This window comes from Rhinolophus sinicus, linkage group LG07 (genome assembly GCF_036562045.2).
Source record: "Rhinolophus sinicus isolate RSC01 linkage group LG07, ASM3656204v1, whole genome shotgun sequence".
NCBI lineage: Eukaryota > Metazoa > Chordata > Mammalia > Chiroptera > Rhinolophidae > Rhinolophus > Rhinolophus sinicus.
The window spans coordinates 62,388,270-62,402,829 of record NC_133757.1 but is presented as its reverse complement, the minus strand read 5'-3'; the positions used below and the strand labels follow the sequence as shown (position 1 = coordinate 62,402,829).

The 14,560-nt window shown below is 40.7% G+C and overlaps 1 protein-coding gene across 2 annotated transcripts in view; it reads left to right on the top strand.

Moving 5' to 3' along the window:
- The window catches only part of PTPN20 (protein tyrosine phosphatase non-receptor type 20), a 48,686-nt gene that overhangs the window by 32,049 nt on the left and 2,077 nt on the right, over positions 1-14,560 (top strand). For both annotated transcript variants that reach the window (XM_019718076.2, XM_074338675.1), the window contains one exon: positions 14,345-14,407. In XM_019718076.2, coding sequence (XP_019573635.1) covers positions 14,345-14,407 — 63 coding nt within the window. The remainder of the gene's footprint in view (positions 1-14,344; positions 14,408-14,560) is intronic.

The window sequence follows — 14,560 nt, the reverse complement described above, 5'->3', positions numbered from 1 at the left end:
GGAAACTGCTCTCTGGGACTCCATCCCCACACCATAACTAATGTTATTTTGTCCTTTTAGCAGAAAATGCATTAGTGCAATTTTTCTTTTATACATTTTCCATCATAATTTCTTAAGTAATATATTTACGTTTGTCTTTATTGTATATCCCTTATATAAGCTGTAAAAACTTTAAATATTATATTTCATGATCCTAAGGACCACTGCTTTTTTTTTTCTTTTTTTAACCATATTATACCTTCTTTAAACTCAAACTGTGTGTTAGATTAAGTCCTCTCTGTCAGTTTAATTGACAGTGTTTTTCTTAGTGGTACATAAAATAGTGATGTGTTTTACAATTAAGGATGCTTAGATTTGATGAAATAAAGTGGTTCAAAACCAGGAAATACATCCATTATTTCCTTATAGGCTTTCCTTAGAGCCTTGAACTGTCAAACATTCTTACTGATGCTCCTCTCTGCTCTTTTCAGAAATTTTGTCCCCCAGAGCTCCTCAAAATGCGTTCTTGGACCAGCATCAATCTGGGACGTTTGTTATCTGCAGCAAGATAAATTTATAGAAACCGAGAGTAAGCATTTAGAAACTTTCAGGGCAGTGTGATGTATTGCTGTGACATCTGAGAGGATGAGCGGCAGGTTGGCGGTGTGGAACAGGGTGTAGATGAGTGAGCGTGTTGTGGAACTCACGTGGGGAGTCCTCCATGCTGCAAGCTGCATGTCAGCATGTGTGGCTGGGCAGGTTATGACCTGTGACATTCTAAGATTAATTTATCAATTACAACTCTCAAAGATATGAAAATCTGGACTATGTAGCCACCTATTTCTTTTTTTTATAATAATGTTTATTGGGGTGACAATTGTTAGTAAACTTACGTAGATTTCAGGTGTACAATTCTGTATTACATCATCTATAAATCCCATTGTGTGTTCACCACCCAGAGTCAGTTCTCCTTCCATCACCATATATTTGATCCCCCTTACCCTCATCTCCCACCCCCCACCCCCCTTACCCTCTGGTAACCACTAAACTATTGTCTGTGTCTATGAGTTTTTGTTTCTCATTTATTTGTCTTGTTCTTTTGTTGTTTTTGGCTTATATATCACATATCAGTGAAATCATATGGTTCTCTGCTTTTTCTATCTGACTTATTTCGCTTAGCATTATATTCGCAAGATGCATCCATGTTGTCACAAATGGTCCTTGTGGGGACAGAGCCAGCAGTGCAGTTTCCAGGCTCTCGGCCTCACGTGGAAAGGTGCTGACTCAGGTAGTAAATGGCCATCAACTGTGATTGGATGGCCATCAGCTGTGGCTAGTTGGCCGTCAGCTGTAACCAGTGAGCCATTGGCCACTAATATAACTGCTATGGCTACGCTAGCAGAAAATGGGGGCTAGCAAGAAGATGGTGGCTGAGCTAGCAAGCGCGGATTGTGCTTAGCATGGCGGGTTGCAGATTGCGTGGGTCCTGCTTCCTGTGTCTCCAACCCAGCCACCAGTGAGACTATAGTTGTATGACTCCCATATCTATGGCTCCGTGGGTGTTCCTTTTTGGCCTAGCCACATACTGTGTTCTTATGCGGGGAGCAGAACTAGAGACCCTAGAAGAGACCCCACAGGCCACCTCGCACAACAAATGGTACAGCAAGCGGGTCTCCTGCAGGACAAATGGTGCAGCGAGCAGGGTACGGTGCTGGCCAAAGCTCTCCGAAGAGCGGTGGAGCAGTTTGTGCGTATGAACACTCAGTCTCAGGAAGACCAGGAGGAGCAGCTGCCGGAGAGCTGGACCCCTATGGAGGGGTGGGAAGACGTGGACGGTTCTCCAACCAGCATAGGCCGGAGAAAGCGAAGCTCATTGTGGCCCTGTGAGCTGGGAAGTTCTTGCTGAGGCCCTCACCCCCAGACTGGGGAGGACTTGAAGCCCTCACCCTGCGGGAGAGGGCACACATTGTGAGGCTAATGTGCAGCCCTGACGAATGAATGTGGACTATGGGGAATGGCCTCCAATCCCTAATTTAATGGACCACTTGACTTTGCTTGGGAACGCACCACCATGTAGTGGAACTGGTGGATGTTTGCTTTTGTGTCTTGACCAGCCGCCATCGAGAATATGTAAGCACCTTGACTGTGAGTCGCTGTTGTTCCAGCACGGTGCCCTGAGAGGCCCTGCCTGTGTCCAGGAAGTCTGGCTGTACCCAGAGAGAGAGTGGCAGTGCCCTGAGAGCCCTGCCTGAGTCCAGGAGAGAGAGTGGCAGTGCTGTGAGAAACCCTGGTTGAGCCCAGGAAGTCTGGCTGTGCCCAGAGAGAGTGGCAGTGCCCTGAGAGGCCTTGGCTGTGCCCAGGGAGACTGGTGGTACCCTAAGAAGCCCAGGAAGTCTGACTGTGTCCAGAAGGACTGGTGGTGCCCTGAGAAACCCTGGCTGTGCTCAGAGAGCCTGGCTGTGTCCAGGATATTGCATTCACCGCTAGGCTCCTCGTACAGGGCCCCTCACGGAAGACGCTTGTCGCATAGATTGTGAGGCGAGACCCCGTAGGGGTGGAGTGTGGGGACAGAGCCAGGAGTGCAGTTTCCAGGCTCTCGGTCTCACGTGGAAAGGTGCTGACTCAGGTAGTAAATGGCCATCAACTGTGATTGGATGGCCATCAGCTGTGGCTAGTTGGTCGTCAGCTGTAACCAGTGAGCCATTGGCCACTAATATAACTGCTATGGCTACGCTAGCAGAAAATGGGGGCTAGCAAGAAGATGGTGGCTGAGCTAGCAAGCGCGGATTGCACTTAACATGGCAGGTTGCAGATCGCGTTGGTCCTGCTTCCTGTGTCTCCAACCCAGCCACCAGCGAGACTATAGTTGTATGACTCCCATATCTATGGCTCCGTGGCTGTTTCTTTTTGGCTTAGCCACATCCTGCGTTCTTATGTGGGGAGCAGGAGCTGAGACCCCACAGGCCGCCCCGCAGGACAGTCCTATTTCATCTTTTCTTACCACCAAATACTATTCCATTGTGTATATATACGACAACTTCTTTATCCATTCATCTATCAAAGGACATTTTGGTTGTTTCCATGTCTTGGCCACCATAAATAAAGCTGCAATGAACATTGGAGCACACGTGTCTTTATGGATAAATGTTTTCAGATTTTTTGGGTAGATACCTAGGAGTGGGATTGCTGGATCATATGGTAATTCTCTTTGTAATTTTTTGAGGTACCTCCACACTGCCTTCCATAACGGCTACACCAACCAGTCTGCATTCCCACCAACAGTGTATGAGGGTTCCTTTTTCTCCACAGCCTCTCCAACACTTGTTACTATTTGTCTTGTTGATGACAGCCATTCTGAATAGGGTGAGGTGGTATTTCATTGTGGTTTTTGTTTGCATATCTCTGATGATTAGTGATGGTTAGCATTTTTTCATATGTCTATGTGCCATTTGTATGTCCTCTTTGGAGAAACGTCTCTTCAGGTCCTCTGCCCATATTTCAATTGGGTTGTTTGTTTTTTTGTTGTTGAGTTTCATGAGTTCCTTGTATATTTTGGATATTAGCCTCTTATCGGAGGCACTGTTTGCAAAAATCTTCTCCCATTCAGTTGGTTGCCTCTTTATTTTGTCAATGGTTTCTTTTGCTGTGCAGAAGTTTTTAAGTTTCATATAGTCCCATTCATTTATTTTAGCTTTTACTTCTGTTGGAGTCAAATTCATAAAATGTTCTTTGAACCCACGGTCCATAAGTTTAGTACCTATGTTTTCTTCTATGCAGTTTATTGTTTCAGGGCTTATGCTTAAGTCTTTGATCCATTTTGAATTAATTTTGGTACATAGTGACAGATAGCAGTCCAGTTTCATTCTTTTGCACGTGGCTATCCAATTCTCCCAGCACCATTTATTGAAGAGGCTGTCTTTTCTCCATTGTATGATTTTTGCTTCTTTGTCAAATATTATCTGTCCATATTGATGTGGTTTTATTTCTGGGTTCTCAATTCTATTCCATTGGTCTATGTGTCTGTTTTTCTGTACCATGCTGTTTTTGTTTTTGTTTTTTTTTCTTGGACAACAGTTTTTATTTTTTGTTTTGTTGATTATGGCCATCCTAGTGGATGTGAAGTGGAATCTCATTGTGGTTTTTCTTTTCTTTTCTTTTTTTTTTTAGTTTCAGGTGCACAAGACAAAGCAAAACTTAGACGTTTATCATTTATATCCCTCACACTGTGTGAACCCCCCTCCCCCCATCCACTATCCCTCTGTACGTTCCCCAAATTAATTTTCAAAACCCCACAACCATCTTGTGGTTACCGACTATTTTCTAAACCTCTCACCTTCCCCTTATCCCCACCCCCCCGCCCCTCTAGCAACCCTGTTTTTCCTCCATGTTTCCAAAACTGTCTCTGATTAGTTCATTCACTTATTCTTTTCTTTAGATTCCGCATATAAGTGAGATCATATGGTATTTGTCTTTCTCTTTCTGACTTATTTCACTTAACATAATGTTCTCTAGGTCCATCCATGTTGTTGCAAATGGTAAGATTTCTTTCTTCTTTATGGCTGCGTAATACTCCATTATATAAATGTACCACAGTTTCTTAATCCAGTCATCTACTGATGGGCATTTCGGTTGTTTCCAGGTCTTGGCTATTGTGTATAGTGCTGCAATAAACATAGGAGTGCATAAAGATTTTTGAATTGGAGTTTTGGATTTCTCCGGATAGATACCTAGGAGTGGGATTGCTGGATCATAAGGTAGTTCCATTTTCAGATTTTTGAGATACCTCCAAACTGTTTTCCATAGTGGCTGCACCAATCTGCATTCCCACCAACAGTGCACCAGCGTTCCCTTTTCTCCACATCCACGCCAGCACTTGTTGTTTGTTGATTTATTGATGATAGCCATCTTGACTGGGGTGAGGTGGTATCTCATTGTGGTTTTTATTTGCATTTCTCTGATGGTTAGTGAGGTTGAACATTTCTTCATATGTCTGTTTGCCATCTGTATGTCCTTTTTAGAAAAATGTCTCTTCATGTCCTCTGCCCATTTTTTAATTGGGTTGTTTGTTTTTTTGGAGTTGAGTTGAGTGAGTTTTTTATAAATTTGTGATATTAACCCCTTATCAGATATATCATGGGCAAATATCTTTTCCCATTCAGTAGGATCCCTTTTTGTTTTACTGATGGTTTCCTTTGCTGTGAAAAAGCTTTTTAGTTTGATGTAATCCCACATGTTTATTTTTTCTCTTACTTCTCTTGCGCGAGGGGATATATCAGTAAAAATCTTACTCCGGGTAATGTCTGTGAAGTTTCTTCCTATATTTTCTTCTAGGAATTTTATGGTTTCAGATCTTACATTTAAATCTTTAAGCCATTTTGAATTTATTTTTGTATGTGGTGTAAGGAGGTGATCCAGCTTCATCTTTTTGCATGTGTCTGTCCAGGTTTCCCAGCACCATTTATTGAATAGACTGTCTTTACCCCACCGTACATTCTTGCTTCCATTGTCATAGATTAAATGGCCATATAGGCATGGATTTATTTCTGGACTCTCTATTCTGTTCCATTGATCTATGGGTCTGTTTCTATGCCAGTACCATGCTGTTTTGATTACTGTAGCCTTGTAGTATAATTTGAAGTCAGGTATTGTTATACCTTCCACTTTGTTCTTATTTCTCAAGATTGCTGAGGATATCTGGGGTCTTTTGTTGTCCCATATAAATTTTAGGATTATATGTTCTATTTCTGTGAAAAATGTCGTTGGTAGTTTGATAGGAATTGCGTTGAATATGTATATTGCCTTAGGCAGTATGGACATTTTAACTATATTAATTCTTCCTATCCATGAACATGGTATGTGTTTCCATCTATTTGTATCTTCTTTCATTTCTTTCTTCAGTGTCTTATAATTTTCTGAGTACAGATCTTTTACTTCTTTGGTTAAATTTATTCCCAGGTATTTTATAGTCTTTGGAGCAATTGTAAATGGAATTGCTTTTTAAATTTCTCCTTCTGATGTTTTATTATTGGTATATACAAATGCAACTGATTTCTGAATATTAATTTTGTATCCTGCTACTTTACTAAATTCATCTATCAGCTCTAATAGTTTCTTGGTGGAGTCTTTAGGGTTCTCTAAATATAGTATCATATCATCTGCATATAATGACAGTTTTACTTCCTCCTTACCGATTTGGATGCCTTTTATTTCTTTTTCTTGTTTGATTGCTGTGGCTAGAACTTCCAGCACTATGTTGAATAGAAGTGGAGAAAGTGGGCAACCTTGCCTTGTTCCTGATTTTAAGGGGAATGGTTTTAGCTTTTTGTACCATGCTGTTTTGATTATTGTTGCCCTGTAGTACAAGCTAAAGTCAGGGAATGTGATACCTCCAGCATTGTTCTTTTTTCTTAAGATTGCTTTGGCTATTTGGCTATTTGCTCTTTTGTGGTTCTAAACAAATCTGATGATTTTTTGTTCTATTTCTGTAAAAAAATGCCATTGGGATTTTGATGGGGATTGCATTAAATCTGTATATTGCTTTGGGTAATATGGCCATTTTAACTATGTTGATTCTTCCAATCCATGAGCACGGAATGTCTTTCCATTTCTTTGTGTCTTCTCAATTTCTTTAAAAAATGTCTTACAGTTCAGCATATAGGTCTTTCTCATCCTTGGTTAGGTTTATTCCTAGGTATTTTATTCTTTTTGCTGCAATTGCGAAAGGAAATTATTTTTCTTTTTCTGAGATTTCATTGTTAGTATATAGGAATGCAATGGACTTTTGCACGTTGGTTTTGTTGTAGGCCGCGTTACTGTATTCGTTGATTGTTTCTAATAGCTTTTTGGTGGAGTCTTTAGGGTTTTCTATATATAGCATCATGTCATCTGCAAAGAGTGACAATTTAACTCCTCATTCCCAGTTTAGATGCCTTTTATTTCTTTCTCTTGCCTGATTGCTCTGGCAAGGACTTCCAACACTATGTTGAAAAGCAGAGGTGATAGGGGACAGCCCTGTCGTGTACGTGAACGTAGAGCAAAGGGCTTCAGTTTTTCTCCATTAATTATGAGATTAGCTGAGGGTTTGTCATATATGGCCTTTATTATGTTAAGGTATTTTCCTTCTATGCCTATGTTATTAAGTGTTTCAATCATACATGGATGTTGTATCTTGTCAAATGCTTTTTCTTCATCAATTGATATAATCATACGATTTTTGTCCTGTATTTTGTTTATGTGATGTGTCACATTGATGGATTTGCATATGTTGAACCATCCTTGTGCCCTTGGGATGAACCCCACTTGGTCGTGATGAATAATCTTTTTAAAACATTGTTGCATTTGATTTGCTAGAATTTTGTTAAGGATTTTTGCATCTGTATTCATCAGAGATATTGGTCTGTAGTTCTCTCTTTTTGTGTTGTCCTTGGCAGGTTTTGGTATCAGGGTAATGTTGGCCTCATAAAATGAGTTAGGGAGTACTGTCTCTTCTTCAATATTTTGGAAGAGTTTGAGCAGGATTGGTATTAGATCCTCTTTGAAGGTTTGGTAGAATTCATCCGTGAAGCCATCTGGTCCAGGACTTTTGCTTTTGAGGTTTTGGATGGCTGATTTAATTTCGTTACTGGTGATTGGTCTGTTTAGATTTTCCAGTTCTTCATGGTTCAGCCTTGGAAGGCTATATGTTTCTAAGAACTTGTCCATTTCTTTTAGGTTATTGAATTTGGTGGCATATAGTTCCTTCATAGTATTCTTGGATGATCCTTTGTATTTCTGTGATGTCTGTGATAACGTCCTCTTTTTCATTTCTGATTTTGTTAATTAGTGTCTTCTCTCTTTTTATCTTAGTGAATCTAGCCAAGGGTTTGTCAATTTTGTTAATCTTTTCAAAGAACCAGGTCTTTGTCACATTAATTTTTTCTATTGTCTTTTTGTTCTCTATTTCATTTAGTTCTGCTCTGATTTTTATTATTTCCTTTCGTCTGCTGACCTTGGGTTTCACTTGTTCCTCTTTTTCTAGTTCTTTAAGGTATAACGTGAGGTTATTGATTTGGGATTTTTCTTGTTTTTTGAGATAGGCCTGTAATGATATAAATTTCCCTCTTAAAACTGCTTTTGCTGCATCCCAACACCTATTTCTTTTTATTGTTATTTTTTTAGCCATTTTCAGTTTTAATCAAACCTGCCTGAAAGTCCTTGAAACTTTGGGAACAAACTAGCTCTCATCTTACAGAAACACTGAGATTGCTCTGGAGTTCAAACATTTCCACAGAACTTTCCCCTCTCACCGTCTCCAGTATGCAATAACAGTTGGGAACTGTCAATTACCACACTATCACATAATGAAGTGACTAATCTAAAACTTTACACATTAGCCTTTGCATAATTAAAAATTCTTGCTACAACACTAAGCATACAGTTTAGTTCATCTGGAAGTTTCTTCTTGTAAAGACTTCCTTGATGAAGCAGTGTGTTGATATATGTTTTGGCGTAAATTCCTTAATCCATATAAAGACCTTAGACTGTTTTCTGGTTATTGCTGTTCCCGTACCAGGGCATAATCCTACACAAACCTTAAGCTCCAAATCACCTTTGTTGACTATGTAGTTTTTGTACAATTTAGAACTAGCTGTGTTTGTCACTAATCAAAATGAATAAAGGAAGAATTCTTCCTTTATTGTACCACAGCATATTCAAATTATATATACTGAAAGAATCACTGTTAGCAATGTCTGTGCATTGATTAAGTTGCAATAGTAAATAATTTGGTGCTTTTATCTGTTTCATAAATTGGTAACACCCCATATCATTAACCAGTCCCTGAATTCATCACGCTGTTGTGTCATTAATAAATGGTACTTTAACTATCTTTTTTGCCACACAGTCACCCAAAATTTCCAAGAAAACATCTTTAATGCAGTCTTTCACCATTGTCTTTGCAATCGTATATGGATTTTTAGTCTTAGCAATTCAAAGTGCTATTTTGTTAGTCTACACAGCATTATTAGTCTTACATGTGAAATATTGGGCATCAGCTTCTGTTGGCTTTTAACTTAACATTCTTTAAAAAAATTCTTTTGTCTTTTACATTATTATTTTTTGTATGTACATGACAAGTAATTTTAGTGGTTGCTATGCTTCATTAGCCAATACATCTTTACAGTTAACACAAGCGTAGTTTCTAGCAATTCACAATCAATAAGTTATAAAACTCAATATGTGAGGTATCCTAATTCCAGGGAAAATTAACATGAACAATTTTAGTCTTCATTTCTCTGCATTCACTTCCGTTATCATCTTTTGTTAACCATACAGCTGCATTCAGAAAGCTGTGTCTTTTCTTGATAAGACAGTCCAGTGAAGCTGGTTTTGCCATCAGTAATTTGAGGTTATAGTGATAATACAAATTTATTTCCATAATTTGTCTAATCTTCTATTACAAATTAAAAACAGGCTTTCAAGGAAGTGGTGGTTTTTAAATTCAGTGAGGTTTCATTTTATCAATATTTCCTTTGATGGATCATGCTGTTGGTGCCAAATCAAATATTCACCACCCAGCGTTGATCCCAAAGAATTTTCCTGTGCTGATTTCTGAAAGTTCTGTAGTTTTACGTTTTACATTTAAGTTCATAATCTATTTTGAGTTGATGTTTGTATAAGATATGAGGTTTAGGTCAAAAGTTTACTTTTCTTTCTTTCTTTTTTTGGTCTATAGATGTTTAGTTGTTCCTGCACCATTTGTTGAAACTATTGAATTGCTTGTACTCCTCTGTTAAAAATCACTGGGCATAATGGGCCTATTTCTGGTTCTGAATTCTGTTCCATTGAGCTATGTGTCTATCCTTTTACTAATACCACACTTTGAATTACTATAGATATATAGTAACTCTTCATATCAGGCAGAGTGATTCTTCTCATGTTATTCTTCTTTTTAAAATTTAAAATTGTTTTAATGATTATGGGGTCTGTGTCTTCCCCCAAAATTTTAGAATTAGCTTGTATACCTCTACAAAAAACAACAACAACAAAAAGAAACCTTCCAGGGATTTTTATAGGAATTGCTTTAAATCTAGATCAATTTGGGGAGAATTGATATCTTTGCTATGTTGAATCTTTCAATACATGAACATGATATATCTCTCCATTTAGTTTGGTCTTTGATTCTTTTCCATCACCATTTTGTCATTTTCATCTTAACAGTTCCTGAACCTGTTATGTTAGACTTACTTACCTTATTTCTTTTTCTTTGGAGTGATTGTAAATGGTATTGTGTTTTTACTATCAGTTTCCACGCGTTCATTGTTACTATGTAGAAGTGTGATTGATTTTTGTATATTGATCTTATATCCATCCTGTGATCTTGTTGAACTCATTAGTGCTAAGAGGATTTTTTTGTTCTGTTTTGTTTTTAGATTCCTTGAGATTTTCTACATAGACAATCATTCCATCCACAAATAGGGACATATTTATCCCTTGCTTTCCCATCTGTATGCTTCATTTCTTTTTCTGGCCTTATCATGCTACCTAGAACTTCAAGGGCTGTGTTAAATACAGGTGAGAGAAGACATCTTGCCATCACTGATATTAGGGGGAAAGCAAATTAAAATAATTTGTTCTGTGTCAGGCCCCATGAAGGGGATGAAAAGACACGCTACAGACTTGGAGAAACTGTTTGTGAGCCACATGTCCAAGATAGGTCTTACATCTAGCATATATCAAGAACCCTTAAAACACAGTTGTATAAAATGCCACCAAATCAATCCAGTTATAAGATGGGTAAAAGACATGAACAGACATTTCACTGAAGAGGATATAGAGATGACAAATAAGCACATGAAAAGATGCTCAGCTTCATTAGCCTTTAGGAAAATGGAATTCAAACCATGATGAACTATCACTGGACATCTATCAAAAAAGCTAATATAAAAAATCGTAATACCACCAAATGCTGGTCAAGATTTGAAGAAACTGGATTAATCATACATTAGTTGTGGAAATGTAAAATGGTATACCTATTCTGGAAAATAGTGTTTTCACTATTTCTTAAAAATAAAAAATTATTTAGAAAAACAAACCAAAACTAAACTAAGCTTACCATATAACCCCAACAATAGCACTCTTGGGTATTTATCCCAGAGAAATGAAAACTTATGTTCAAACAAATGCTCACAGCAGATCTATTCATAATAGCCAAAAATTAGTAACAGCCTAGATATCTGTCGTGCTAGAGACCCTGCTCGCTGCGCCATTTGTCGTGCGGGGCAGCCTGCGGGGTCTCTGCTCCCGCTCCCCACACAAGAACGCAGGATATGGTGAGGCCAAAAAGGAACACCCACGGAGCCATAGGTAGGGGAGTCATACCACTATATTCTTTCTGGCGGCACTATACTCTCACTGGAGGCTGGATCCACACTGTCCGCAAACCGCCATCCACGCTTGCCAGCCCAGCCGCCATCTTCTTGCTAGCCCCTATTCTTCTCCTCTTCTCTGCTAGCGTAGCCACAGCAGTTATATTAGTGGCCAATGGCTCACTGGTTACAGCTGACGGCCAACTAGCCACAGCTGATGGCCATGCAATTGCACAGTTGATGGCCATTTACTACCTGAGGCTGGCACCTGTCTATGTGAGGCCGAGAGCCTGGAAACTTCTTTCTGGGGCTCTGTCCCCACACTCCACCCCTACAGGCTCTCGCCTCACAATCTACACGACAAGCGTCTTCCGCGAGGGGACCTGTGCAAGGAGCCTGGAGGTGAGTGCAACATCCTGGACACAGCCAGGCTCTCTGGGCACAGCCAGGGTTTCTCAGGGCACCACCAGTACTTCTGGGCACAGCCAGACTTCCTGGACTTCTTAGGGTACCACTAGTTTCCCCGGGCACAGCCAGGGTTTCTCAGGGCACTGACACTCTCTCTGGGAACAGCCCGACTTCCTGGGCACAGCCAGGGCATCTTCAGGGCACAGCCAGACTTCCTGGACTCAGCCAGGGCTCTCAGGGCACTGCCACTCTCTCTGGGAACAGCCCAACTTCCTGGGCACAGCCAGGGCATCTCAGGGCTCAACCAGAATTCCTGGACTCAGCCAGGGCTCTCAGGGCACTGCTACTCTCTGTGGGCACAGCCACACTTCCTGGACACAGCCAGGGCTCTCAGGGCACTGCCACTCTCTCTGGGCCTCTCAGGGTACCCTGCTGGAACAACAGTGACTCAAAATCAAGGTGCTTACATATTCTCAATGGTGGCCAGTCAAGACACAAAAGCAAATATCCCCCAGTTCCACTACATGGTGGTATGTTCCCAAATAAACAGTTAAGCTGTCCATTAAATTAGGGATGGAAGGCAATTCCCCATAGCCCATAGTCATTCACCAGGGCTGTCGTGGGGGTGAGGGACGACCTTGACCTCACCCTTATCTCCCATGGAGGACTCAGCAAGCCTTTCCTCCTGGGACAAGTCCTGCATCTGGGCTGCCTGAGCAGGAACTTCCCGGCCCACAGGGCCGCAACAACCTTTGCTTTCTCCGGCCTGTGCTGGTTGGGGAACCGTTCACATCTTTCCACCTCTCCACGGGGCTCCATTTCTCCAGCAGCTGCATGGCTTTTCCTGTGCTGGTTGAGAACCGTCCACGTCCTCCCACCCATCCACGGGGGTCCAGCTCTCCGGCAGCTTCTCCTCCTGGTCTTCCAGAGACTGAGTGTTCATACACACAAACTGCTCCACCACTCTTGGGAGAGCCTTGGCCGGCACCATACCCTGCTCGCTGCGCCATTTGTCGTGCGGGAGACCCTGCTCGCTGCGCCATTTGTCATGCGGGGCGGCCTGCGGGGTCTCTGCTCCTGCTCCCCACACAAGAACGCAGGATATGGTGAGGCCAAAAAGGAACACCCACAGAGCCATAGGTAGGGGAGTCATACCACTATATTCTCTCTGGCGGCACTAGACTCTCACTGGAGGCTGAATCCACACTGTCCGCAAACCGCCATCCACGCTTGCCAGCCCAGCCGCCATCTTCTTGCTAGGCCCCCATTCTTCTCCTCTTCTCTGCTAGCGTAGCCACAGCAGTTATATTAGTGGCCAATGGCTCACTGGTTACAGCTGACGGCCAACTAGCCACAGCTGATGGCCATGCAATCACAGTTGATGGCCATTTACTACCTGAGCCAGGCACCTGTCTATGTGAGGCCGAGAGCCTGGAAACTTCTTTCTGGGGCTCTGCCCCCACAATATCCTTCAGCAAGTTGATGGTTAAAAAAATACTGGTACATTTCCATACCATGGAATACTACTATTGAGCAATAAGAAGGAATGAACTACTATTATAATATACACAACAATTTGGATGGATCACAAGGCAATTATGCTGAATGAAAAAAAGTCAATTTCAAAATTTGACCAATTTTCTGGTTTGGATATTATACTATAGCTATCTAGGATGGTATAATTTGGGGAAACTGGGTGAAGGATATGCAGGATTTCTCTGTACATTTTTTTTTTTACAACTTACTGAGTATCTATAATTATCTCAATATAAAAAATTTTAAAGGCTAAATTAAATTTTTAAATAATTATAGAAATGGCAAGTTATAAAAATAAAAGAATGCTTACATTTTCTCTGATTTTTATATACTTTTGGGTCATAGTTGACAAACCTTAAAATTTTCATGTGTCACCATGGTCTTACTGCACATGACTGATCCTCAGCTGATACCACACGTGACTCTCCAGGCAAATTCAGCAACACCCCAGCTGGTCTATATCCTGTTCCACTGATGATGCTTCTTGATGCTGTGCCAGCATCAGACTGTCATAACAGTTTTTAAAGCTTACTGCTAGCTTCTGGACTCATCTCATGTGGACCAGCAATGGCCCTTTGCAGACCTGACAGCTCCTCGGGGTAGTGAGGGTCTCCGCGCACACGTGCAGAATCTAGTGTGGGGCCAGCTGTCCCTCAGGGTCTCCATGGGAGTGGAGAGAGCTCTTTTTATGAGAAACAGCTGTGCTACTATCGTGGCCAGAAAAAGTCTTCCATGCTTCAGACTTTTCCAGAATCATAATGCTGCTTAAAGTTCTCCCTGTGGAGAACAAAAAGGTATACACAGGGGAAAATTTGTTGTTATTCCTTTTGGAGAGCATTTCTTGTTATAAATGATTGTTTCCTGCTTTTACCTGGAAACCCACTTAAACAAGTCTTCCTTATCCATTAGACTAGGTTAAAAATAATGCATTTTCTTATGACTGAAAATGAGACCTTTCTGGTTAAATCTTGACATCTCTTTTCCTGGAAAGCAGTATAGAGTACTTATTTGGCAATCTGTAGGTTTATGTTTTCCCCCTATATGGATAATATAAAATTACTATCATCCTGTTGCAGTTCAACATCAGGAATATAGTGGCCCAAATGAGAGAACAACGTCATGGCATGGTTCAAACAAAGGTAAGCTCTCACCTCATAAATTCTAATTTGAAGAATAATAAATACAAAAATTAACACTGTGTATAGCACTTTACCATTTATAAAGCTCTTTTACCTACATGATTTCACTGCATTTTCACTGTTTGAGGTAATCATTAATTTTGTTCTGATATT